At 49.9% G+C, this 25,359-nt stretch overlaps 2 protein-coding genes across 7 annotated transcripts in view; one reads left to right on the top strand and one right to left on the bottom strand.

Annotated features, from left to right (window-relative positions):
* LOC143429400 (uncharacterized) overlaps positions 1–25,359 on the bottom strand; it is a 381,903-nt gene that overhangs the window by 305,431 nt on the left and 51,113 nt on the right. The window lies entirely within an intron of this gene.
* The window catches only part of LOC143428725 (uncharacterized), a 214,662-nt gene that overhangs the window by 181,417 nt on the left and 7,886 nt on the right, over positions 1–25,359 (top strand). For all 5 annotated transcript variants that reach the window (XM_076903784.1, XM_076903785.1, XM_076903783.1 and 2 more), the window contains 3 exons: positions 19,936–20,001; positions 23,967–24,263; positions 24,962–25,335. In XM_076903784.1, coding sequence (XP_076759899.1) covers positions 19,936–20,001; positions 23,967–24,263; positions 24,962–25,335 — 737 coding nt within the window. The remainder of the gene's footprint in view (positions 1–19,935; positions 20,002–23,966; positions 24,264–24,961; positions 25,336–25,359) is intronic.

Below are 25,359 nucleotides of genomic sequence, written 5' to 3'. Positions count from 1 at the left end.
CGAGATGCCTTCGGAGCGAGTTTGTAATGGGCCGTTTCGAAGCGGGGGTCGTAACGCGGGAGCTACGAACCGTAATTAGCGTATTTTCGCTCAGCTGTATCGAGAATGAGGAACGAGGAACAAAAGGGAGGGCGAGGAATGGAGGGCGACCCTGGCGGATTACGCGCGTTTAAAGAGTTATACGAATGTATCCCGGCCCGATTCGAAACTGGTTCGTCCCGGTTCCCCGTTGCTCGGCCGTCCTCGTTGTTTCATGCAAATCGCTCGTTAGTCGAAACACCTGAAATTCCTGTGTGGGACGCGTACATTGTCTCGAGGCGTGCTCCATGGATTATTCATCCTCCTCGCGTTCAGCTGTCAGCTCGCGGACCCTTCGCGTGGAAAACCTCTGTGATTAGGACCGCCTTTTAACGACTGTCCGTTCAACCCCTAATTACTCGCGTCGATCGATTGCGCGTACGTTGTACGTTGTATGAAAAGATAGAGCTACGTAAGAGTTGAACAATATAGCAGCTACGATACATTTGCAGAGTTTGCATCGAGTTAATACGATCCAATGTGAGGCGCAGATTGAACGAAGAAGCGGGTCGCGCTTGGCCCGACAATAGTTCGAAACGGAAAATGTTCGTTTGCGATCGATTTCGCGACGTGTCGCAATCGATCATCTCGCCGGTGCAATTGAAAAATGGCGACTCGACCTTCGTCGTAAAATTAGACTCGTTTGTGTCGTATATCGTCGGACACCCACGTGAATATTCAAATGCCGCGCTTTTCCTACTGTTTCGGATCGTTTGAACATGATGCAACTTGGTCACTCTCTGCACCATACAACTTTGAACGTATATTTCGTTAATCGAATCATTCCATGAAAATAACCAGGTGACACAAACAATGTAGGAGTGGAGGATATATATACGGTATTTGACTTAATCGTTTCGAACCCTTCGACTACGACAGACTTTGAGACACCGTGAACGGTGAAACTTTTCATTAGGCGTGCAATTCTGATAAAATACATTCAAATGATCAAAACAGAAAACTCCATTACATTAAAACAATTGTTCCCGCGTTGCATTATAAGTTTTCTAAGCGTCTTTAGGCGCCAAGAGTAATCAAAAGGTTAGCTACTTCCAGGCGGGTCGTTAGGAAATTCTTAGCCCTTTCTCTAAAAAAGCTGTTTCAGATCCACTAAATTCCAACATCGCGGATGGCCGACGATTTCATCGAATTAACAGAAGTCTCGATAAAGCAGCGTCGCAATAGTCGTATCACCAGATTCGATTTCATCAGCGGCGTAGGCTGTCGCTGCCCACGCGTGCCCTTCGTTCATTCACCGAGAGGCGCTTCTCGAGCGGCCATCGCAATTACTCGTGGCATCGCGACGAATCCAGGAACACTGGTGGCGACACCTCGAAATTTGGAATAAATTAGAATAGGAATCGGACGATCGTCGGGTGTCCCTCCTCCCCTCGAGGGGCGGATGGTTTCGCAATCGGAACCGGTGAATGGGTCGCGGTTTCATTCATCCATCGAAGCGCGCTGGGAGCACGCTCGCAGCTCGCTCGCTCGCAACCTTGCTCCATGCCTAGGCAGTTATGGCAGGCGTGACTAGGCCGGAGGTACCGATTATGATAAAGCGCGTGGGCGAGCCCACGCTCGCCCTTCGCTCGTCCATTCATAAATTCAACTCTCACCGCGCGAGCGAGCCGTGGAGAAAGCCACGCGCGGCTGAAAGCCGACGTCGACAGGACACGCGCGCGTCCCGAGCTGCCTCTCGCGCCGCGTTACACCTTCCGCTTGTCCGCGGATCGTCCGCGCCTCCCGACGGACCCTCCCCGTTGCTGCCTCCTCGACACCGTTTCAAGATCGCCGCGGGATATCAAGCGAACGACGTTATTTACGAAACGCCTGGCACGTTTTTCTTAAAACTACACGAATCAACCCTCTGAAACCTTCGAAAGTTTCTGGATTTTTATGAAATCGAACCTTTTCAAACACGACTCACTTATGTCCGTGTAAACACGCATAATACCAACTAGCATTCATCAAGCAGATCCCAAGCATCATCTCGCGTCGCTAGCCAACCGTTAATGAGTAAAGCAAATGGAGAACAGTAGCAATCACTTGCAGAGTTAACGCGGTGTGTTTACGCTTAACAACTTTCTTCACGATAGGCGCACCACGGCGTAATAAATTCTTGGGTAATTATTGCTGTTATTAAACACGTCCTCGCAGCGTCTCATCGTTTCGGTCATCCCGTGTTCAAACAGCGTACCGCGCGAACTCCGCGCCCCGTAGAGGGGTAATTTGTTCAGGAGCTGGTGTACGCGCTCGCCACCGATCCCACCTTCGATCTACCAGCTAATAAGCGATCGTAATCTCGATCGTTGGCTAATAAACGTCGAGCAAGTGTCGCGTACGCGGCGACGCGTGCTGCAACCGAGAGCTGTTATCTCGCGAAATTCCCTCGCGTCCTCGAGGAGCCGGCGGTAACCTGCGCGCGCGCGCGCGCACGCACGCGCGTCGCCCCGCGCACACGTCGCGAGAGGCTCGCAAAGCAGCCGGCAGGTTTCCAAAGCGGTCTCGGAATCGGCGGATGATTATGCGGACCGGTCTATTTCTAGAAGCACCGCGGTCGGCGGACATACTAATTATTTTTTACCCGCTCGTTACCACTCGTCTTTGGCAACCGAGCAATGGCACCGGCCCCGCGCGCGCCAGGGAGAGAGGATAATAGAAGGTAGGGGTAAAGGACGTCGAGCGAGCGGCCAGGGAAGGTTCGTGTCTCCAATCAGAGGCACGAGCACTCTCCGATCGGGAGGATGGGACGAGGAGAGCGTTTGTAATGGCTTTTAAAGTTGGGAGAGGAGAATGGGCACCGACGAGTCCGCGATTTCACCCTTGCTTCACCGTGGATTATCGCCTGACGCGATGGAGGATAAGGGTTGACGGTCAGCTGGTAGTAAGCGTCAACGTTGCAAGAATGTTTCTCATGGTATCCAGGATCTTGTGAATAAATTAAAACGATCGCAAGGGCTATATCGATTGAGGATGTCGAAGGGATGGGAAGCAGTGCAGTAAAATTTTGTTCTCGCAGAAGCATCGCGTAACAGACGCGTGGAAAGAGCCGTAACATAATTACCCGTGGCGTTGCTCAATAGTTTCCATCGAGCGTAGATTTGACAGCAAAGTGGCACGCAATAACAGTCATTCCCAAGACTGTTAGGAAACCCGACCGCGTACAGCCTTCGCGTCCTTCGAAACCTTCTGAAACCGACGTACTCGCCGCTCCGTTTTCCACCATATTTTCTGGCCGTTCACTCCCGAACCGTAGCAGCGATCGAATCGCGGTGGAAAAGAGGGACGATCGATCGAACGCCTGTCGCTGCGATAGACGCGGCTACGGGTAAAGAGGGTGGGAGAGAAAGAGAGAGAGAGAGTGAGAGATCGTGAGAGGGGTCCACGGAGAGCGCGAAAAACGCACACGGAAAAGAAGAGCGTGGAGAACAAGCAACGGGGGAGCGGTTAAAGAGGAGGTGGGAGAAGGAGAGGGAGAGGGTAGAGAGAAACAATTGACATTCTACGCGCACGTTCGATCGAGAGTCGACTCGAACGACGACGGGGTTCGAGGAGAGGAAAGGGTCCACGAAGAAGGGGTGCCCGTGGATGGTTGGTGGCTACGAAAGGGAGCTCGTGGGGCCAGGGGGGGAGTAGATGCACGGTGGCATGCACCTGTGCATTGCCGCCATATACGACTCGAAGTTATGGCGTTTTTCTCAACGCTACCGGCGAGGATGTGTGCCTCGTACGTATACGATCGTATCTTAACCGGCGAAACCAACTCCATTTCTGGCAGGTAGGCCGCAAGCTACGCCTGTAACCTCCGCGAGTCTCCGGGCTATACGCCGTGAGGTAAATTAATTGTCCGCGAAGGTGTGCTCGACGCGGTGGCGCGATGGACGAGGGGCAGGGCAGTGGCCCAGCAGTAGGAACGAACGCCACGCTGGTAACGAATGGGAAAAAATGGAAACGCGGGTAACGACAGTGTCCGACTCCTTTATGTTTATTAGACACGCCAGCTTGCCCACGCGGCTCGCTGCCAACGCTGCTTTTTCTATCGCGACTCTCGCAACACACACGACCGATCGACCGTTTCGTTTCGTTTCGTTTTCGTTTACGTCGTCGATGCGGCGTTCCGCCTTTGCATTGTTTCGATCGTGGAAATCAGGTTGTTTACCGTCCGCTCTTACCAGCGATAGTAGCTGTTCGCTGATCGATCACGTCGAACCCGACCGATATCGTCGCGAAACAGCTCTGTGTCGGGTAGATCGTAGATAGAGAGATGACTAATTCCGATCGTGAAATTCCAAGGATCGCTGTCGAGATAGATCGTTGGATCGGTTAATTTTGTCATCGAACGTGGATATCATTTCCATAACAAGTCGATTGTAAGCAGGGAAATGGACTGCTTTGAAGAATTGCTGCTATCCGATCTTTACGCGCAACGATCACTGTCGACAGAGTGGTCGTTCGATCGACTGACTTCGCCAGCGACAGGTCTTGTTAACAGTCGCGTTACGAGCATTTAGAAACGTTTCGAATAAGCAGGAGGTGGGCATTGCGATGGCTTTAAACGCCTCTGCGTCGCGTAACGCTGGGAAAAATATTAGTTTCCTTTATTAGACGGTGGAAACGAGCGCGCACGTTCGTCCCCTAAACGCGAGGGGCACCGTAAAGTTATACGGCACGATAAAAACGGAGCGAACGAGCAGAACGTTGGACGGGATGCTACGTTTACCGCGATACGGTGTGTAATCCGCGAGCATCGGCGTTAAGTGAAAGAAGACGATAAATGCCAGACGATCGCCGGAGGACCATTCCGGGAGACGACCCTGTGACTCTCGATTCGCCATCCTTGACTGACATTCACCGCGAAAATAACATAAAATACCGGCGCCCATAAAAAATCTGTCTTCCAGAATATCTACATTCCCGCAAAGGATCTCCTGATGCGATTCGTCGCGCTTTACTCCTACTTTATATAGATAGAACTCTGTGCTTTGCTTCAAAGGTAACGTTCTCCACATCTTTCTAAGCCCTCTCGAGGAGTATCGAAAAGAAGCTTCCTTCATAAATAATATAAACCTGACTGATTCATCGACCAATTAAAACATCGGTAAATAAGTGACCAGAAAGGATGATGGACACGAAAAATGGCGAGAAAGATACCTCTGTCATGCGCAATATCGGTAGCAACAATTTTTCCTAGCTTCGAAATCGAAGAACGAAGCTAGAAAAAATAGTAATTTAGCTTGTTGATTGAAGAGAGGGTTAGAAACGTTGTCCATGGTGGGGCAGGATTGCCACGTGTCCGAGTCGAGGAAAGATCAGCCGCTAGAAACGGCGACGGGACGGAACGGAGCGCGCCTACCTGGCGTGTGCCTCTTCCCGACGCGGCGCGACCTGCGCGGCTTGTGGGTGTAACCAGTTTTCGTAGGCTTAGCTGTCAAACCCACGTGGGCCGCCCACGCCGGCCATATATATTACCGGGCCGCGAGAGAAAGAAGACGCGGAGATTCGAGGACAGAGGGAAGGTGGAACGTCCGAGGGGTACGAGGAGAAATCGTTTCTCCGCGCGCGCGTGTGTCGCAAGGGGAAACGAGCTGGACGCGATAAAGCGGCGCAATTAACATCCGGACAGGGCATTTCGGCTACGCGACCCGCTGCGTTACAGTGAACTCTCGAGCGAGACGATAAGGGTGGCGAAGAGGGATGCGAACAAAAGAGGAGACGAAAGGGACGCGGTTGCGTAATGGAGACGATCGTTGTACATGGTCCCCGTTTCGAAGTTCCAAACGCTGTTGCACGCTGCGAGAAATCTTAGCGATAATATTGAGAACCGTGAAATACATTGATGGTGAACGAACGCTTGGTAATGGCAGTGAGAGATGAAACGGACGAAGAGAGCAGGCTCTAAAGTTGTCGATCGATTGGATCGAAAATACTGTAAAAATGAAAGTGTACGTAAACGATGGAGATGGAGAGGAGGCAGCACAGAGAGAACGCGAGGAGAAGAAAAGCAAAGGGTAAGGAAAGCGAGGGGAGACGCGGCTTGCGACACAGGAAACAGTTTCACCTGGAGGGATAGCAGCCGGCGTCCACGTTGCTGTTCGTGCCACGGGGCAAGGAGAGGAGGAACGCCGAGGCTAAGTAGGCACGTGGGCGTACGGGATGCATACAAAGGCGCTTTTATGAACTGTGTTTTCCCCAGCTTCGGTAGAGAAGCCTCGGTGCACAATTAAAGGAACCACTCGGCTGCGCTTCACGTAACCGCGAGCCGCATAAATCGAGGCTTCCTCTCCCCTTCCCTTTTCTTCTTCTTCTTCTTCTTCTTGTTTTTTTTTCTTCTTCCTTCTCGCAACGATGATTCAGAGGTGGAACAGAACGAGGAATCGCGTCACGCCGAAATCTAAAAGGCTAAAAGAAACGCGAACGCGATCGTCGTCCCCATTTTTACGGGGATGATTCACTCATTTAGGGCGAAGGATAAAAGCGTGAACTCCGTTTTCGTCGTCGCGCGTCCCGTATTGTGTTTCCCCTGTAATATACCTGTCGCTTTTACGGTGTTTTTCAACCGTGATGGCCCCTCTAACGATGTAACGTCTCATCGAGCTGGTTGTACGGCTGTCTCCGGGAATCAGTGGCAACTGCGACAGTCCGATACTCGGAGATTATTTTTGGTGCCCCCAGTGCGCTCGACTATCCTGGGCACCCAGGGTGTTCGAACGATCATCGTCGAATTGGCAAGAGAAGGACTCGTGATTGCGGAATAACGTTCGTTCACGCGAGCCTTCGTACTTCTGTCGCTTCGCCGTATCGACGATAATTATCGATCGAATCATTCATCCCCCCCCTCGACCAGAAAACCAGACGGCCCCAATTAAAACGCGACTATGAAAAAGGCTGGACACGGAAGAAATCGGGTAATTACCATCGAGGACGCGAGAACGTCTGGCTGGCTCACGAGCGAGCATTTGTTCGCGTCCCGTTTAACGTATAGCCTACACGGGACGCTTTCCGTCGATTCGTTTCACGCGCGACTCGCCGATTAATATGCGTTTGGGCCAACTTTCGCCCGTGGCCCGGCTCCGCGTTTTCGGTATAAATACACGGAGGAACGGGCCGCGCCAGACCCGATAATGGCAGGTGCGTCGCGCCGCGTAAAAACGTTGATTTATCGGCATGATAGTAAGCCCGGCGACAATACGGTTGAAACAATGCCAATGAGCCGGACACCGGCGTCGACCGGTGTAACACGTGTAGTAATTACCATAACACAAGTAACCGGAGTTCGCCTTGTCTGCCGGCGATTATTCGGAACCGCTTAGGCGACCACGGACACCCTACGAATCGGTTCGTTCTTGCGACGCGGCGAACATTGGACGCTTGTCTCCAACCTTATTTCCTTATTGCTACACCGTTGCAATTTATTTTCGTACAATGAAATTTCGAAAGCTTCGACGTTGGAATTGAAGACGCTCGGCTGTGCGTGTCGTCTGTCAAGAAGATGCTCGACGATTCGATATGAAAGCGCTAATTGCGATCTAACGTCGCGGACGTCTAACGAACTCTTAGGAGGGGGTGCAATTCACCCCGCTCGACTTCCGTTCATCATCGAATCGTTGACCAACGGCAGAAAAGATTTCGAGGAACCAAATACACGGACGTTGAACCGGTGACTTTCCGCGACGAGAATCTAATAAAAGACAGCAGCTTCCGTAGAAGTTACGTTTTAACCTACTTCGCCGGAAATTTTACGTCGCGGCGTCCCTCGGGCGCGTGGCACTTAAGCAGCCCCCCTCCCGGCCCACTATCCCCGGAAAGCGACGGCCAATTACCAGCGATCATTTGTAAACGAACGCATAAACGTCAGCCGGCGATCGTTCGCGAGGGCGTCCGTGGCGTCTCGAAAAAGCGCGCCGCCTTAATCCGTTGTTTCTCCGCAAGGCAATTAAGGGTGCTGGATCGAGAGCGCCCAATGATCCCATCCCCCTCTCCACCGCCATTCCGTGGCGCGTCGTAGGAGTCATCGCAGCGGCGTCTGCCGCTCGTAAATTTTCCTTGAAAATTCTGAAATATCACGATCCTCTTCGTGTATCTTTCCTTTTTTCCCCACCGCCTCGTCCCCCTCTCCCCTCGTCTCTCCTTTTTTCTGTTCGCCCCGCTTTCTCCCGATCCCTCGAGACTTTTTCCACGATAGCACACCGGCGCACGGTCTCCACCAGTATTTTTAATCCCTCGCGCGTCGGCTCCTCTCCGCGTTCCTCGTGTACGAGCCACAGGACGTTGCACCACACGCGAGCACGCGTGCACGCACGCGAAACACACGCGTGCCCCGATGCCTTGATCCTCGGCTGACTACCCCCACCCGACTGGAAACGGGGTTAACAACACTGAAATCTATTTATTTACCGGGATAAATCACCGGGAGCTTTACGAGTGAGCGTATATTACGCAAATCGTAGCGTTATATCAATCGGCGGGTGTCCTCCTCCACCCCCTGCCCCTCCCACCGTCGCTATCTCCCCGTCGTACACACCGATTGCCAGGCCACTCGTTGCTTTCCGCTCGACTGCTGCCGTTGCCTCCTCTTCTCCTCTCCACCTTTTTTTACTCTTTTTCTCCGTTCCTCCGCTTCTTTCGTACCGCTTTTGCCTCTTTTCTTCGAAGGAAGTCGAGATGTTTCGCGATCGTCCAGCTCCCCAGTTGCACTTTTTGCCTTCGCGTTCCTCCTGAGAGAGAGAGAGGGAGGGAGAGAGACGCGCGTGTCTGCAGTGGCACGTTTAATTAACCCTTCGTCGACGTAGGTGTCGTTGGAACGATTTCGTTCGGCTGACGCATTTACGACACGAGAATTGACACCTTCCCGACGGGGGCTTGTCCGACGAAACTTGGCTTCCTTCGTTCAGAGCATTACGTTCCTCGAGTTTTCGTCTCTTGATCGGTGAATGGAAAGTTGCCGGGTTCGCGACGCTCGAGCAGACCTTTCACGCGTTTCCTGGATTTAGCGAAATTCGTTGCACAAGTTTGTTGTGCATTCAAATGTTTTTGCCTCTGTGTAACTCGTGGCGTTAGAGAATAATGGCTTCTGGCCACGCGAGGCATCGAAAATAAGAAAATCGACTATGTTACCACTTTTTCAGACTATCGACACATTGAAAATTTTAGTTACCCGATGCTTTCATTCTATTCTAATCAATATCAACGCCTTCGCGTTGCATCTCAATTTCTTTTCTAAGGATTTGCAGAGCTTTGATCCACCAACCCTTAAATCATCTACGAAAATGATCGATGCAGTTTGAACGCATCGATCTGCCATCCTTCGCGATTACCATATAATTGACAAGCCGTAGAATTTCACCAGGCATCGAGGTCGCGCTAAACATCCACTCTATTCGAAACTCGCGCACCGCCTACAACTTTTTCCAAGTAACAGTGAAGAAACACGGATCTCCCCTCGGTCAGGGATTCGCCGGAGTTGAAATAGCACTTCCTCGGTCCGTTTGCGTAAACGTTTCCCATTTAGCGCGCGGGCCACCGGGGTGGAACGCGGGCGCGGGAAGAGAAAAAAAAAAAGGGAACGCGCGTGGCGGAACGGGACGAGAGTTTCCCCGGGTGGAAAAGAAACGCGGAGGTGTTCGCCGCGCCGGCGAGAACCGGCAGAAGGAGAAGCGTTACGAAAGACAAGTGCGTACATCGATTAGAAGGCGTAGCCGGTAGGCGGAGCGTGCTAACACCGTGTTAAAGCTCGCGTACCGCTAATGTACACAAAGGTACACACCACCGGTGTACGCAGCACGCCTTTAAAAGCGACTCGCGATCCCGCGATCGAGCAACCGGGACTACCTCGCGGGTCGCTGATTGCGCGATTGTGGGGTGAGATTAGGGGTGGGCGAGTCTTTGATGCGTCGAATCGAGCGCAGAAAAATTGATCGCATCTCGAAAGTGCGTCGGTTTTAATTGTGACGCATGGCTATTTTCAGTATCTTCTTGACACGATATACTAAAATTCGAAACAAATGTTATAAAAGCCGCTATAAATTGTAAAGAAACAAATTTTGAATCGAGGCTCTGAAAATTTCTATTCGCTGATTTCGGTCACAGCTGTGTGGGTGAGCAACGACGATAAGATCGATCGTCGTTAAATAGTCGCGTAGACGTGGCGGCGATAAGAGAGAACACGAGAGGGTGCCAAAGGGTGGTAACGCATGCGACAACCGACATTTGTCCGAGTGAATTCGATAAGTGACTGGCCGCCCCCTGGGAATTTGCTTCCAGGCTTTCTGGGGAATGATTCATGGTCTATCCGCTTGGGTCGCTTGTCTAATTGCTCCGTCAGGGGACGCGTTCACCGGTGATTAGCATAAACTTGAAACGAAAGTCGCCTCGAACGGAAGGCTATTGTGTCTTTCGAACGATCGCCGGGGTAACGACGGCCGTTTCTGAGTTTCTGTTTCGTGGGACTCGCTGGGAAGTCGAGCGACTCGGTGTTTTCGAAGCATCATCAATTCTCGTGGCATCAATTCAGATAGCCGACGGCGAAGCGGTTGGGCATAACCGGACTGGGTGCCGTGTTATTTATTATCGTTCGTAAGGGAGCCACGTTTCTTCCTTGATACCGTTCAGCGGATGGCGCTTGTACGCGATAGCGAAACGAAAAGCGTCGAATAAACGTGATGGAGGACGCGAACTGGTATACGCGGACGTGTCTTCGTGGACATTGAAATTATTAATAGCCGGCTTCCTGTAACGGGAATATTTGTTTGGTCGCGTGGGAAAAATGATGGCCAATTAATGTTTTCCTGGCGCGGCCCGGAAAATTGTTATTTATAAATTTTATTGCCGCCGTGGCGATAATGCGGCCGTAAAGTGGCGACAACACGGCGATGAAACAATAAAATAAGAGACACGTGGATAAATAATTTTGCGAGATGTATGGCGTTACAAAAGGTTAAAGGCGTCGGTGGCTATTATTTGAATTTATAGAACTGCAACTCTTGTTAGAAACGAACAATCGAGCCCGGTGTTTGACGCAAGCGATAGCACGCGTTCACCAGCCAGCTGTGCGCGCAACCGGCCGCGAACAATGGCGGGAAATGCGCCGCTGAAAAAATTCAGCCGGCCACCGATAAATTCGCGGCGCGCCGCTTCGAATTCTAATTAGCCGACTCGTGACGTTAAACCGTTCTCGATGTAACGATCCCTGAGACTTTTCTCGACCAGCGTATTTATCGTCTCGCTGGCTGTTCGATCGCGACCCTTCGAAATTTTCAAAATCACTGAAGACGATCGATCCACCCTCGAATCGTACAGCTACTCTCGACAATTTAATTTTTGCGCACCCTTAATTGCTTTGATGGAACTCTAAAACTATTCTAATTAATTCAATTCAGCTTTGATTTAATTCCACGATAGCGCGTGCCAATGTCGGTTGCTGGTGCTCGTATCAACCCTTCGTGCCTCTGAATTTGTATTCGTTTTGAAAAGTGTACGAGTATAAGGGATGGAGGTACTTTAAGACCACACGAGAAGGCGAACGTGAAACGATCAACGGTTCATCCATTGCTCGCGTCTTCTAAAAAAAGCAAGAGATACGCTTGATTGCCTTCGAAGGCATTCATCTGTTCCGCCACGCGCGTGCCGGATTCCGCCCGTGCTAGCGATTATTTTCTAAACAAACGCCGCTGTTTTTATTCCCATTTCTCATTGTCGCGTAAATCATATCCCGTCCGCAGGCCTCGATAAGAGCTCAGCGAGTAAACAGCCCTCAACTGAAACGTTCCTTCCCTTTCCGCGACGCTCGTAACTTCACCGAAACCTCCTCGAACACGAACACGCACGTGCTCGAGATTTTAAGAGAGTCCTCGTGTTTTTCTACCCATTTTTTTTTCTCTTTCTCAGATTCCAAAATTAGTTGATTATCGTCGTCGCGTCTACTTTTTTCCGTTTCTGCTAGTTACCTAAGAAAACAGAACGTTCGTTACGTGCTGTGGGTAAATGAAAATACACTCGAACACGTCTCGTTACTCTCCTCGAGCATTCTTTCGCAACGCTACGAGTTATGGTCTTCTCGACGAGTAGCTCGTCCGGTTCGTTTGAAAAAAAAGGTTTAGTCGTAGGTTACGCTGCCTTTCTTTCTCTCGCTTCGTTTCAGAGCTGTCCGAGTTCGAAAACAATTTGCGTGGTTTACGCAAGAATCTTTTTTGGAGTCGAAGACAATTCGAAGGAAAAATGTAGTCACGCGCAAGATCGGGACAATCGCGAGACAAAACACATCCTCCTATCTTCGAGCGATTAATATAATACTGTTTATAATTCGTTGGCAAGCTACACGGACGTTTCAGAATCGTATCCAAAAACTATGGGATCGTAAAATTTCTATTTTGGAAATGGTCGCGTCGAAACAAACACGAACGAGGTGTAAAAGCGTCCAAGATCCGACTAATTAATAACGCTTAAAAGATTAGGACATTTCCTAGTTCAGATGTTCTCGTCAAATAAAATTAGATCGACTTCTAGAAGCTCGCTGCTGAACAAGCGAAGGTTTATTTTACGACCGTGAATAGTTGAAACATCAGAAAGCGGTAGACAGAAGAATCTTTTACGAGGAAAGGACACGAGTTCCGTCGCGATTTCCTTCGAGATTTTATTTATACTCAAAGCTACCGTATTATTGGATCATCAGCCCAGCAATTCTAATTTATACTCTTCTCTTCTAATTCTCGATGATCGTTCCCTTTTCTCTGCACGCGATCTTCTTCTTCGACGCGTTGAACAGTTCAACCCTTAAACGGTGCGCGCTTTTCACGATACGACAAACATTTGTCTCGTCAAGCGATATCTGTTGCTATTCCAAAACTGTATTATTTTTACATTATTACGACGATGGGTAATATCAGTGTCAAGTAGAAGAACGTTATAGATTGATAAATTCGAAACTTTTAAACGACAAATGTTACCCCTAAAAAATGCGTAAAGAAGGGTCTATTCGTTTCACGAGATGACTAATGACCGCATAGTTTCATAATGAAATCACTGGGCTGCGAAGGGTTAACGACTCCTACCTAAACGCATATAGCTGATTATAAAACGGTGATTAACAGTTTCGAAGTAACACGCGGCATTCCGGGATAATTCACGGCGTGCCCGTCAACTATCAAATAAATCTGAACGGAGCGCGCCACAATGTGGCCAAAGCGGCGTTTAAAATCCGCCACTTGCCACACGGGCGATTTATTGGCCCACTAAATCTCTTACGCGCGACCTTTTCCGTGGCGGAGCGTATTTTTTTTTCCACGCGTCCATTCTCCGTCACGGCTGGTCCCCGGATGACCCGTAAAACTGTCGCTGGTCCAGATCAGCCGGTCCTCTGCACCCCCTTCTCTCCCTCCTCCTGCCGCGATCTTTTTTCCACGATCCCGGCGAAAAACCGCCGGGAGCGTGGCAGTGATTTGTAAGATTAATCCCCGGGGACGAACGCGCCGGATCGGGGTCAAATAATGCCGCGAAACGGCGATATTTATGGGGTCGACAGAAGAAACCTCGACTCTTCCGGAACTCCTTAACACTTTAACGCTCGCGCTTAGGATTCCTGCCCCCGGTTTGATTTATCTCGCGCTCTGTCCCGTCGTAAAACAAACGCGCGGGGCGAGATCGTAAAACGGCTGACAGCCCCGATCCATGGGACCTTTCCCCCCGCGATGAACAGTTTTGAAAAGTGACAACGCGTTTCCGGTGCGCTCTTTAAATCCGACGATCCCATCGCCTCGATGGATCACGGTGAGCAACGCTCAAACTTAACCCCATCGTGAACTATCGACCGATATCGATCGTTGTCGAGAGTTCAGAACAGATTTTCAAATATACAATTTGGATCGCGTGCTCGTCAACGAGATTCGTAATTCAATGTTTCTCGATTTAACTCGTTTGTAGTGATCTCAGTCTGCGTACAACGGCTCGAGAAGTCACAGTGGATTGCGAAGAGTCTAGTCAGACACAGGTTATTACTTTAAAGAGTGTTTAATAGTCGAGAGAAACTGATACAAGTTTGCTTATGGATGTTACTATTTCATCGTTGCACGATTCTACGCGCACATAGAAGTAGGCATTAAAGAGATCGCACGGCTCGGTATCGGCAAGAAGGTTTATCGTGCAGATAAAGATATCGAGGATATTAAAAAGCCAGGGTGCTGCGTGAGAATTAATGAACAGGTCCAGGGGAATCAGGTTGTAAATATGAAAGGCGATTCGGCGGGCATCTCGAGCCGAACCCAAGGCGATCGGAAGACGCCTCTTTCGCGCGACAACGTATAGAGGCCTCGTGGGCATTGAATTTCAACGGGTGCAACACAGTTTATGCGACAGCACGAATTAATTCCCCCGGCAGAAGGTTTAACTCCGATCGACAGCTGTGTCAGCGTTCTGCCGGCGCTCTCGCGCGTAATTACTCTTAACCACTCTAATTTACGTCTGGTAATGACGCGTTTAAACGATCGTAATCTTTCTCCCTCGTTCGTGGCGACGTATTTGGTCCCGTGAGGCCGTACGAGGCTGCTGGAACATTCATGGACACTCGCTGCGGGTTTTCAATTTCAAAAACGCCGCTGACCCATCCCCCCGCCCCTGCCTCCCCCTTTGCCACCACGATCATTTTGCCGATCGAGATTACCGTACGCGATACCACGGTTGACAACGTCGAATTGCGAAAAAAAACGAGTTCCCACACAGGCGTCGTTCACCGGCTGCATCCAACTGAAATTACCTCCGCACGGTTTCCGTGTAAGCGATGCTAGTTCGCACTTCATTCGCAACTTTTCCAAGCTTTCGTTTATAAGACGCACAGGTCGTGCTGTTCGTTTTTTGCTCCCTTCGACACCATATTCGTCGTGAGCAGGAAATACAAAATTTATCAACGATCTCGCTGAAGATTTATGGATGCAGTTATGAAAATTTCAAATACGTCAACGTCAGAACTATCGACGGTTTGCTCGAGAGCATTCAAAGCATTCGCGAGATTAGGGAAGTTGTAAAAGAATCATTGCAAACTTATAAAACGAACCAATTATTTTAACTATTTTTGTAGGAATAATAATGATTATAGTCCATATATTTTGATGCTAGCACAGAGTACGCTGTAACAACTTTTCTATCCGCCATTTGGGCGGCCCTTATACAACATCCGCCGGAACGACCGCCATCGACGAAGGAGGGACGCGCGATGGCGCAAGCATAGTGGCCGGGGAGATTCACTTGGCTGGAATGCGCCAGGCGAATTTGCATTCTATGCATTGCGTAAATGCTTATGGAGTGTACCTCCCGTAACTTAGAGCCACGTCGAACCCCCGTGAACCGCGCGATTAACGCGGCGAGTCGACGTCCCCAAGCATCCGCGGCATCTCTGCCGTGAAATTCTGACGAAACGAACGACTCTCCCCCTTCCCTTCGACACACATTCACCCGAAACAGGACAATTGCAACCCTTTCGATTCAACTCTGAACACGTAACACACGTATGCGATACACTCGACCATCGCTAAAACTACTGCAAATTATTTTCATTACTGTCAAACACACCATCGAAACAATAATTATTACACAAATATTTCTCCTTTCTCCCAAATACACGAAGAGTTAATAAAAAAACCTAATTCTACACATATTATTGCATAGTTCTATAGGTGTTGATGTTAAAAGACTTATTAAAAACTGTAATCTTAACTCGCACAGTTTTTCGTGATCGTAAAGTACCATTTTAAACATATGTCAATCGAGGACGCGGCAATTCGTGACTTCGTCGTTTGACAAACAGCTCGAAACACCGGGCGCCCCATTCGAGAGGAATTTTTCAGCCAGGCGAGGTGACGCGGGCCTCGCCGCGCTCGATTACAGCCGCCATTCTTCGCCGCTTGGAACAACGATGAAATCTCCGAGAAATGCGAAACATCGCTGGAATCCGCGTGCCACCCTGACACGCGGTGCCACGAGCCGGGTAGTCGCGAGCCGTCGGGCCCACCGGGTACATGGGACAACTATGCACGTGTGCACGGTGACAACCGGCGGAGATGGCTGCCCCGTTCTGTCCGGGATATCGTTCGCCTGTCCACCTCCGCCTCGTCCGTACGCTCGTTAACGTCCGTCTCCGCGGCGGAATCGCGGCTTTCTGACTCTCGATGACCCCCGTGATATTTCATCGAGTTTGACGCGAGGGCGTGGCCGGTTAGGAAGACGCGATCGACCGCCACGTCCCTGGGATGGCTCGTTTTAACCCTTTATAGCTCGAACCCGGAATATTGCCTCGCAGGTGGTTTCACAGATTTTATCGATATCGAGGTGAATTTCGTTATCGAACGTTAGTTACGTTTTTGCGATGAGAGCGCGCTGTGACGCGCGGTTGGTTGACTCTCGATCGATCGCTGATCGTAGGAAAATAATTTAAGAGATTACGAAACGAGAGACGGACGGTTGATGAACGTTCTTTCGGATTGTTCAGTTTCGATTCGGCTCTGGAACGCCGGAACGGCTTCATTTGCCCCGCGAATTCCGCGCGTACCCGAGGAGATCGTTATTCTTACCCTTTTGTTAAAATATCCGACGGCGCGTGAAGTAATTAAGGGAGGCGAACGGAAATATGCGGCACCGGGTTTCTCATCGAGCACCTACCGGGCGCGGACGAAACGCGATACCGAATTAGAAACAACTGTGCCCAAATAACGATACAAGAAACGTTGGCTCAGTATTTGGCGCTGTGTATTTTGGCACTCGCGTCTAGTAGCCGTTTTGGTCGTTACCATTTGTCTTCTGTGGACCATGATACTTCAGGTCCGTCCCAGTTCCTCGTTTTCCGTATATCTTTTTTCACCTCGTCGATCCGCCGCCGATCCGACCGATTATTTATAGCGGCCCTCCCCGTTTCTCGGTAGGACACACCCTTGCGCTCGACCCGGCCAATTATGCCTCCAAAACGAGCATATTCCATCGGTTCGACGCTACGGAAGACGGCGAATTTATTCGGAGAACGCAATTCTTTCAACTGAAGACACGGCGGAGCACCTTTCTAAGTGATAAAGCTAGTTCGAGAGAGTGTCGCACGACTCTCGCGTGCACGAGGGTTTGGAACTCGATTTTTTGGCTGATTTTTATTAGCCAGAAGGGAGACCACGAAAGAATGCGTTATCGCGCGCGAGAACGGACGTAGAATGGTCGCTCTTCGAATTTTTCGGCCACCAAGAGAAGTATGCAATCGCGCGCATAGTTACGCGCGATTCGCGCGTGACCGTCGAGATCGATAGCGAGGATACGATCAAGAATGCTCGTTAGGCCCGATAGGATTATCGGGAATTTTTATCCACCTTAATTGCCATACTTTCGCGGCCATAAATTTGCGCGGCAAAGCAACGCGGACATGGTCGATTGATTAATAAACGCGAACTTGTTCGTTCAGGGATTCAGACCGCGCGAGATAATCGTGACAACGCGTTATGTAAAGGTAACGACGTTGTCGAAGCTGCCGTGTTCGACAATAATAACACCGATAATAAACTATCCTTATTATACCGTTGCGAGATAACGGTGGAATGGACGAGATAAGTGGTCGAAATAAATTCTAATAAACACGGAGTAATTTACGTTTTCAGGTAGCTAACGTCGCCGTTTATCATTCGCCAACGAGGTTGAACAATAATTAACAGCGCAACGATATTAATGTCCGGATAATTTCTTTGCAAATATTTCGAAGAATCAATTTTTAAACGATCCCGTATCTGATACGAATGCTGCGTGTTTGCTACGCGGATCGATGAAAAAACTGGCCACGGGTGATCCTGCAGGACGCGATAGAGGTTCGCGGCCAATAAACAGAAGGGGGTGGACATTTTTCCCCGAGACACGGGGCCTGCTTTGAATTCAGATTGCGCGGGCACGCGGTCCGCGATTTTATTCCTCTTACGCTGGCCAATTTATGCGACCTGGGCGCCCGCGCGTCCGTCCGCGTATTTATAACCGGGGGCCCTTTGTGTGTTAATTTGTAGCCGGGGGCCCCCGCGATCCACGCCACCAACGGGCCTTCCTCCCGCCCCTGCTCTCGCCGTGCACCTCGTCGACCTTTGATCTCGACGGACTACGCTGGGCCCGACCGGCTCCTCCAGATTTTCGAATCACGATCCACCGTGATCGCACCTTAATTAGCCGGCCGCCGAATCGCTACCGGACGCTGAACCCCCCCCGTTTCACGGGATGACGACGCGATCGATTTTGTCTCGCGACACGTGGCCCAGTCGATTTTTCAATTGTTGCTTTCGATTTCAACTCTGTTGAATCTTCTGCCCTTTCGAGACGAGATCGGTTGAACCGAGGTACTTTGAAGTAATTAGCATTCGTAGCGTTGGATTTTGATGTGGATTTACGAATGTGATTTTGTTACAAATTGTTAGTGGAAGGAGAGGGTTTACGTTGGAACAATTGAAAAGAGTTGTTTGCTGCTAGAACGATTAAGGCTCTTGAAATTCGATAACTTGAATTTATAGACTGGTTATAGACTTGGCAAGAATCGGAGATCAAGAGATAATAACACTTTCGACTAAGAACTATAAAACGAAACGGCTGCAGGGATATTTGTATTAGGGTAATAAGGGAAACCACTGGGTCAACAACGGGGATGCTTCCGTCGCGGCAATAAACGTCAGTAGAGGTTAAATCTAAAAAGAGGCTCGACCCTCGACTTTACGATCGCCATTACGCCCTTTAACTTAACCGCACTCGGCACCCCTACAGAGACAAGCCGAAACCGAGCCACGATCCCGTCGTGGACAAGTTTCCAGCGTTTCTGTTCAGGTAGCCGGTCGTGGAATACAGGTAGCTGCTGCTGGCATGAAAAACAACGTTACGCTGACAATACGGTACGCAAATCCCGTTACATTCGGCATCCGGTTGGCGCGGTTAAAGCCATTGGCCAGGATTTATAATAAAATAATTGCCACCGCGTCGCTTTTGACTTCTCGACTTTACGCGTTCCACGCCTGCCGTCTCGATCGCTTAATTAAATTCTAATTCTCGCTCGTTACCAGCGACGCGACAACTGGACCCGCACGTGGCAAACTGCAAACAAACGGCAAAGTAGACGAAACGTAGGCTCGCGGATAATTTATGCGGACGCGCGACGTGTGGCGGTTCTTTAATTGCCGGGCCCAGGATTGGCGTCGCGCGTAACCACGAGAAAACGGCGCGTACGGTGGTCCAATTAACCATCGGGGAATGATGGGATACGCCTTTTCCCGTCACCCTTTTTCTTTCGCCCCGACACCACCGTGTCGCCGCCATATGGAACAGCTTAGACGGCATGCGGAAAGAAAATATCGGCTACCAAGAAATGGCCACCACCGATGGACTTTGATCGTGCGATTTTTATAGAACGGGGCTGCCTGCCGGTGAGATTTCGCGGCTGTTCCTCGGGAACCCTCGCGCCACCCCTGTTTCCTTGCGAGCGAAGCGGCCTGGCTCGAATAAAAGACACTTGCATTTATATTTTCCGATATTCACCCGCGAAAGTGGTGAAACTGATCTAACTATGATTGATTATTGTACGCACACGTGTACCCTCATTTCTATTACTATTCGAATAAACTGAACACCGTATTATACGTATATCTTTTTTCACCCCCTGTCTACGTCTAATTTATAGACGTATTTCGACGGAGATTGTCCTTTCCCAAAGCGGGACGAGTTAATCGAAGTTAATCGAATGTAGAAATTGATCTTTCGACGTTTGACATAAAGGTTGAATCAAAAGGAACGATCATGATGGAACGGGAGAGTGTCATCGAGAAAGAGAGAAAGAGAAAGAACGAATTGTAAAGGATCGGGTTGTTTTCTCTGTTGCAGCGCTGAAGGTGAAGCTTATGCTGAGGCGACCCATCAATCAGCTGGTTGCACAAGGCATCATGCCACGTAAGTACCACCGCAATACGTATCGAAGTTTCGGATTAAATTCGCCAGTCCACTTCCAACGTCCGCGCTCGAAAATTTCAGCTCTAATCGGTACCTCTTACGACTCGAACGAGGCGGCGATGCCATAAAGATTTCAGCAATGTAAACGAGTGCTCGCGGAACGGCGGTCAAAGTAAATTCAATTAGGAGCTTAGAGAGTACCGGGCGCAATAAAAGCGGGCAAAAAACGGGGCGAAGTCGGAGTGTTCGTCGTTGATGGTTTTTAGTGGCCAGTAAAAGCGAAGGGAAACGATCCTGGGCCGTTTCAACAAATTCATTCGCTCGGCCTGCTCGAGGGACGGTGGTCACCGAGTTAGATTTAACAAGTTCGCCGGCGTGTCGCGTTTTCTTTTTTCCCCAGCGATAACGACCGATTAATCCACTTACAACTTAATTACCTAACGATTGCCCGCGATGGCTCGGCGAACCGCGTAAAAGGAAGTAAATGGGACGCGAACGACTTCCTAAACTGCCTCGAACGAACGCGCACCACCGTGCACCGATCGAATTGCCCGCCAATAATTCGTTACTCCCCGGAAATGTAATTTTTAATTAACCACTGCTGGCGCTGATATTGCCAATCCAGAAAAAAAACTACTTGCTTGGACTAATACGAAGTCCAATAATTTTTTATTTTAATTCCATCGTTGCAGTAATACGGTTATCTCTTCTAGTCGAAACGAAAAATTCTACAAATAAACCAAGTGAAAGAAATTTCGTTAAGACTATCGTGTCCGCCTCTACGTTATTACGTTTACGTAACAGTCCATCCGTCAATTGCATGGTACAATCTGAATATTGAATAACAGAATAACCCGATAATCTGGCAATGTCCCAGGATGATCCAGTAAACTGGTAGCTTCATAGAACAGCTCGAGAATTGATGATCCGACGAACCAATAATACTTCGAACGCTAAATCTACGCGCAACACCCACTAGCCGACTAGATTGCTGTTACACGGTGTAACGGTGGCAAATGCGACGCTGCATATTTTCTATTCTACGCTGACAAATCCTGTCGAAGAACGAGCTATTAATTCAGGGAAAAGGTGCGAAAAGAGAACCTCCATTTGCGCGATTAAGACATGAATCAGAGTTCCAAGAGCAATGAGATCGTCCGTGAATCTCGGATCGCCCACAAGTTCGCCTTTCTTACTCGGCTTCTAATTATATTGCGAAAATATTTATCCCACGTCAGAGGGGGAACGAGTTTATCCCAATTCGGGGCGAGTACGCGTGCAATCGTGACGAATCGCACGGTTTCCGCAGACGTAATCGAAAGCTGAACAATGGTAGGAGCAAACGGTCCACGCAGCTGCCGGTCGCACCGCGGAAACGGTTGCATAACCAACGAAATTTTCCGGACGCACGCGGCTTATTATACAGTGCGCCCACGCGCGGGACCTCGCAAGTAAAACAGCCGCGTGTGAGCGAAACAGAACGGGAATCTTTGCGAGGATGCATGGGATTTAAATCTGACTATTTAACTCTTTTCGAGTTCTGACGATTTTTCAAATTTTGTTGGGGTGAAAATCGCGCGTTGAAGCGTTGATTCAAACGATACTTGACCATTACATCTGCAGCCCTTATTTTATACCAATTTCTAAACTTTGTATTTTCTAATGAAATAATAAGACAAATTTTAGAGTATCTATACTTATCAATGGCTCGCTGAGATCTTTATTACTGATACACTCATCAGGATACCTTCGACTAAATTCCCCGAAACTCGCGACTGGTTGAACAAGTCGTTACGTTTATTAAATTCAGCTTAATGACGTTGTCGACGAGGACGATGCGACTGGGATCGTTCGATCGGGACTTGTAAATTCAGCCCCCTAATTGCACTGTTACGGCTACTGTCTGTCGCGTCCAATTGCCAATGATTTAAGGGTGCCACTTCCCTTCGCGCTTTGTCCGAATGTCTGCCCGATGAGCTGTTCTCGACGATTACATCACCTATGTTATTTACATCGCGTCTGGGTATTAAGTAACCGAATGTTTTGGCTTGCAGTTACCGTATCGTTGCTCGCAGGAGCCCGGCGCGCATTAATTTTTATCGGTGCGGGCGAGAAACATTTAGAAGACGCGGACGCGATGCGCCTTGGCCACTTTCACCGAAAACAGAACGATTCCATTTGCATGAAAATCGAGACACGCACACGTTCGAGGATTGGTAGTCGCCACGGCAATTTCCCGTAAATATCGCGAGCGACGACGAGAGAGTACGAAGATCGGGACGCAGTTGGACGCGAACGATAAAGTTCCACGGCGATGGGAATTTATTGGACGAAATCCGCGAGCGACCGCTACGACGAGCGCATCGTTTGTTTTTATGATCGCAAGAACCCGAGGTCTGTCGGTTCTGTGCGTGTCCATTGGCCGGTGATTTACGCGCGTCTCGATAGAAACTAGACAAGTGGGTCACAGCTGGCTCGCGCGTACAATCGATACACCCGCGGCTAGGCTTCGCTAGGAGCGCGCGTGGGTGAGACAAAAGCCGCGAGCCATTGCTCGAGGATGTTGGAAAGGCCTAATTAAATCGACTCGTTCGGCTAATTTTAGCATTTCCTACCAACGGTCCCAACTGTATACGTGTACGTTCACCACCAAGCCGCCTTTGCGAGCGGCGTTTTCGATTCGCGGTTCACCGAGTTCCGCGCTTCTAAAGAGCGTTGCTACCATGCTGCGTTCGTACGATCGAACAATGCTCTTTATATCATCGTCGAGCAAATCGCTGCAACTATTCTCCTGTTTACAATTAATATCTCGTCCAAGAATAGAGCTTCTTCATCGCTCGTTTGAAAGTTCAGAATTGCGCGAGGAATACGCGCCGAAAATTCCATCTTCCGCGATGATGAGCATAGCTGCGGCACGTGTAAACCGCGGGACTGGGCGCGGTGTCGCGGTGACCGCGATCGGAATTAAGGTACGCGATAATTTACCGCGGCTACGAGCCGCTTATTTCCACGTTTCCATTGCCACGTTGGCGCGCGTCGGTGGCTCTCTCGAGAGCCTTTCATTCCGTGCGAACGAAACTGCGGCGCGCGGTACGGAAATAGTGGCGCGGGGTGCTCGCGTAGAGGGAAACGAAACGCTTCGGGGATCATTTATCCGGGGACTTAATGGCGTGGTGGAATGCAATGAGTCGTTTGACGTTGACACCGAAATGACGCCACGCGAAGCAGACCTTTGGCGGCCATCGTCCCGGAAATTGATGCGTACAGCATGCGCGTCGGAGGACACCCTAAAAGCTTCGAAAGTGCTTTTTCATACGGGCCCCGGGTTCTTTTATTAGACCGCGCCCTTCGCGTTCGCCGCGCGATCCTCTCCGCTATCGACGAGCTCGAGGAAAGCTCGATGAAAGTAGTCGCATACCGCCGCGAGCCGTGATTTAAATGTCCCCCGCGGAAGATAAAATCTTCCGGGCCGTATATCGCGGCCGAGATTTAATTCCGCCGCGAGAGAACGTGGCCCGAGCACTTTTTCTCCAACGATCCTTAAAGGAAAGAGCGTCCCTTCGAGCGATCGGTCCGATTCTTGGAATACTTTCGTACGATGGAATCGAGGGGACGCGCGACCTCCTCAACGAGTTCCTCAAATTTCTAAACGTGTATTTTCGCCCGTTAATTTCGACGAGAGCGCGTAAGAAGCTGACTGCCCGCTGCATCGAGTCGGTCGCCAACGTCACCGTCGCGTATGGGTTCGTTTGCATAAGCTGGTAAAAGCCACGATTTTTACGTTACGTAAAAAACCCACCGCGAAAAAGTTTCACGCGACCGTGACAACGGTAGTCGCGACTTTTACCGCCACGTGGAGCAAATTACCGGGAATGTAATATAATTAGTCTGAGAAATTGATGTCCACGGAATGATCGTCGCCGTTTACTTGGAAACCTAACGAGTGTCCGTCTCTGTTGCGACAGCTTTGAAAACACCACCGGCGTTCCACGAGCAACGCAAGCAGTTGGAGCGGGCGAAAACCGGTGATCTGCTGAAGGCGAAAATCCAGCAGAGACCGGGCCGGGAGGAGCTGGTCAGGCAGCATATCCTTGAGGATGTAGGTCACGTGGACCCGAGCCTGGCCGAGAGGCAACGGATGTTGAAGAAGGCCAGGCTAGCCGACCAGCTGAACGACCAGCTCAGTCATCGACCTGGACCGCTCGAGCTCATCCAGAAGAATATTCTCCACACGGAGGAGCCCATTGAAAGGGCGGTCAAAGGTGAGTGGCATGCATCAATCCCAGCCCACCTCGCCGCGATCTTGATCGATATCCTAGTAGACGTTCGTAAAAGAGCACGTCGTTATCGCCTGATGAATAATAGGGAGCAGTTTTCGAGGGTTGCGCTTTTGAGCGATGCGAATGCGTGGAACGCACCGCGCGTTCCCAACGGCCGGTGAACGTTGCCGTGTTCTCCGAACGTTTTGATCGAAATTAATACGCTCGCGCTTCTTTCTGATATTCCATTACCACAGAGATGCATCCTTTGTTACTTTATTACGACTATAAAAATGTACGTACAAAATTCTTGACTTTCCCCTCGGTAAGATATGCGCGCACCTGTGTCATTCTGTACACGGTGGATGAGTACCGTGCAAAAAAGTGATCGTTCATTTGTGCGATTAATTACGAGTAACCGACAGCCAATTAGTATATTTGCTGTATGCGTTTAGGAGGATTAAAAAAGCAAGCACAGCTGCGCTGTGCTGTACATCGACACAAGGGGATGGATTTTTATGACTTTTAAAAACCGTCGCATGAAAGTAAATAAAACTTGTAAAAAGAGACACAGGTGTAGCCAATCGTTAATTAGCCAACAACCTCACGTAACAACATTGGCAAGAACATAAATTATTAACGAAACTGCAACGAATTATTGATGAGAAAGTTGTTCTATAATCGTGGCTGTCCACTTGCAGAGGGCCACATTCCCTTCAAGGCCACCTGCGAGGGCCAAGTAACGAAGCCCCAGCACCCGGACCACTACATCACCTTCGAGGACGACTCACAGAGTTCAGAAGGTGCACCCTCGCCGCAGCTAGAGTCCCGATCGGACGTGTTAGAGACTGCGGCAGCCTCGGCGGGGATAGTTACAGTTTCCCTTAGTATTCCAACAACCGGCGGTGCCGTGGTTGTATCGTCCACGTCGCCAGTGTTTCAACAAGCCTCGAAAGAGTCGAATACGATACAAACGTTCGCGGAGCTGTGCAACACCGTTGTCGGCTCGCAGCAACAGCAACAGCAACAGTCGCAGCAGCAGGCTCAACATAACCAGCAGCATGCATCCACGCAGGTGAGCGCATTGGGAACGAGTATT

Source organism: Xylocopa sonorina, chromosome 11 (assembly GCF_050948175.1).
Source record: "Xylocopa sonorina isolate GNS202 chromosome 11, iyXylSono1_principal, whole genome shotgun sequence".
NCBI lineage: Eukaryota > Metazoa > Arthropoda > Insecta > Hymenoptera > Apidae > Xylocopa > Xylocopa sonorina.
This window is presented reverse-complemented; position numbering and strand designations above follow the sequence as displayed.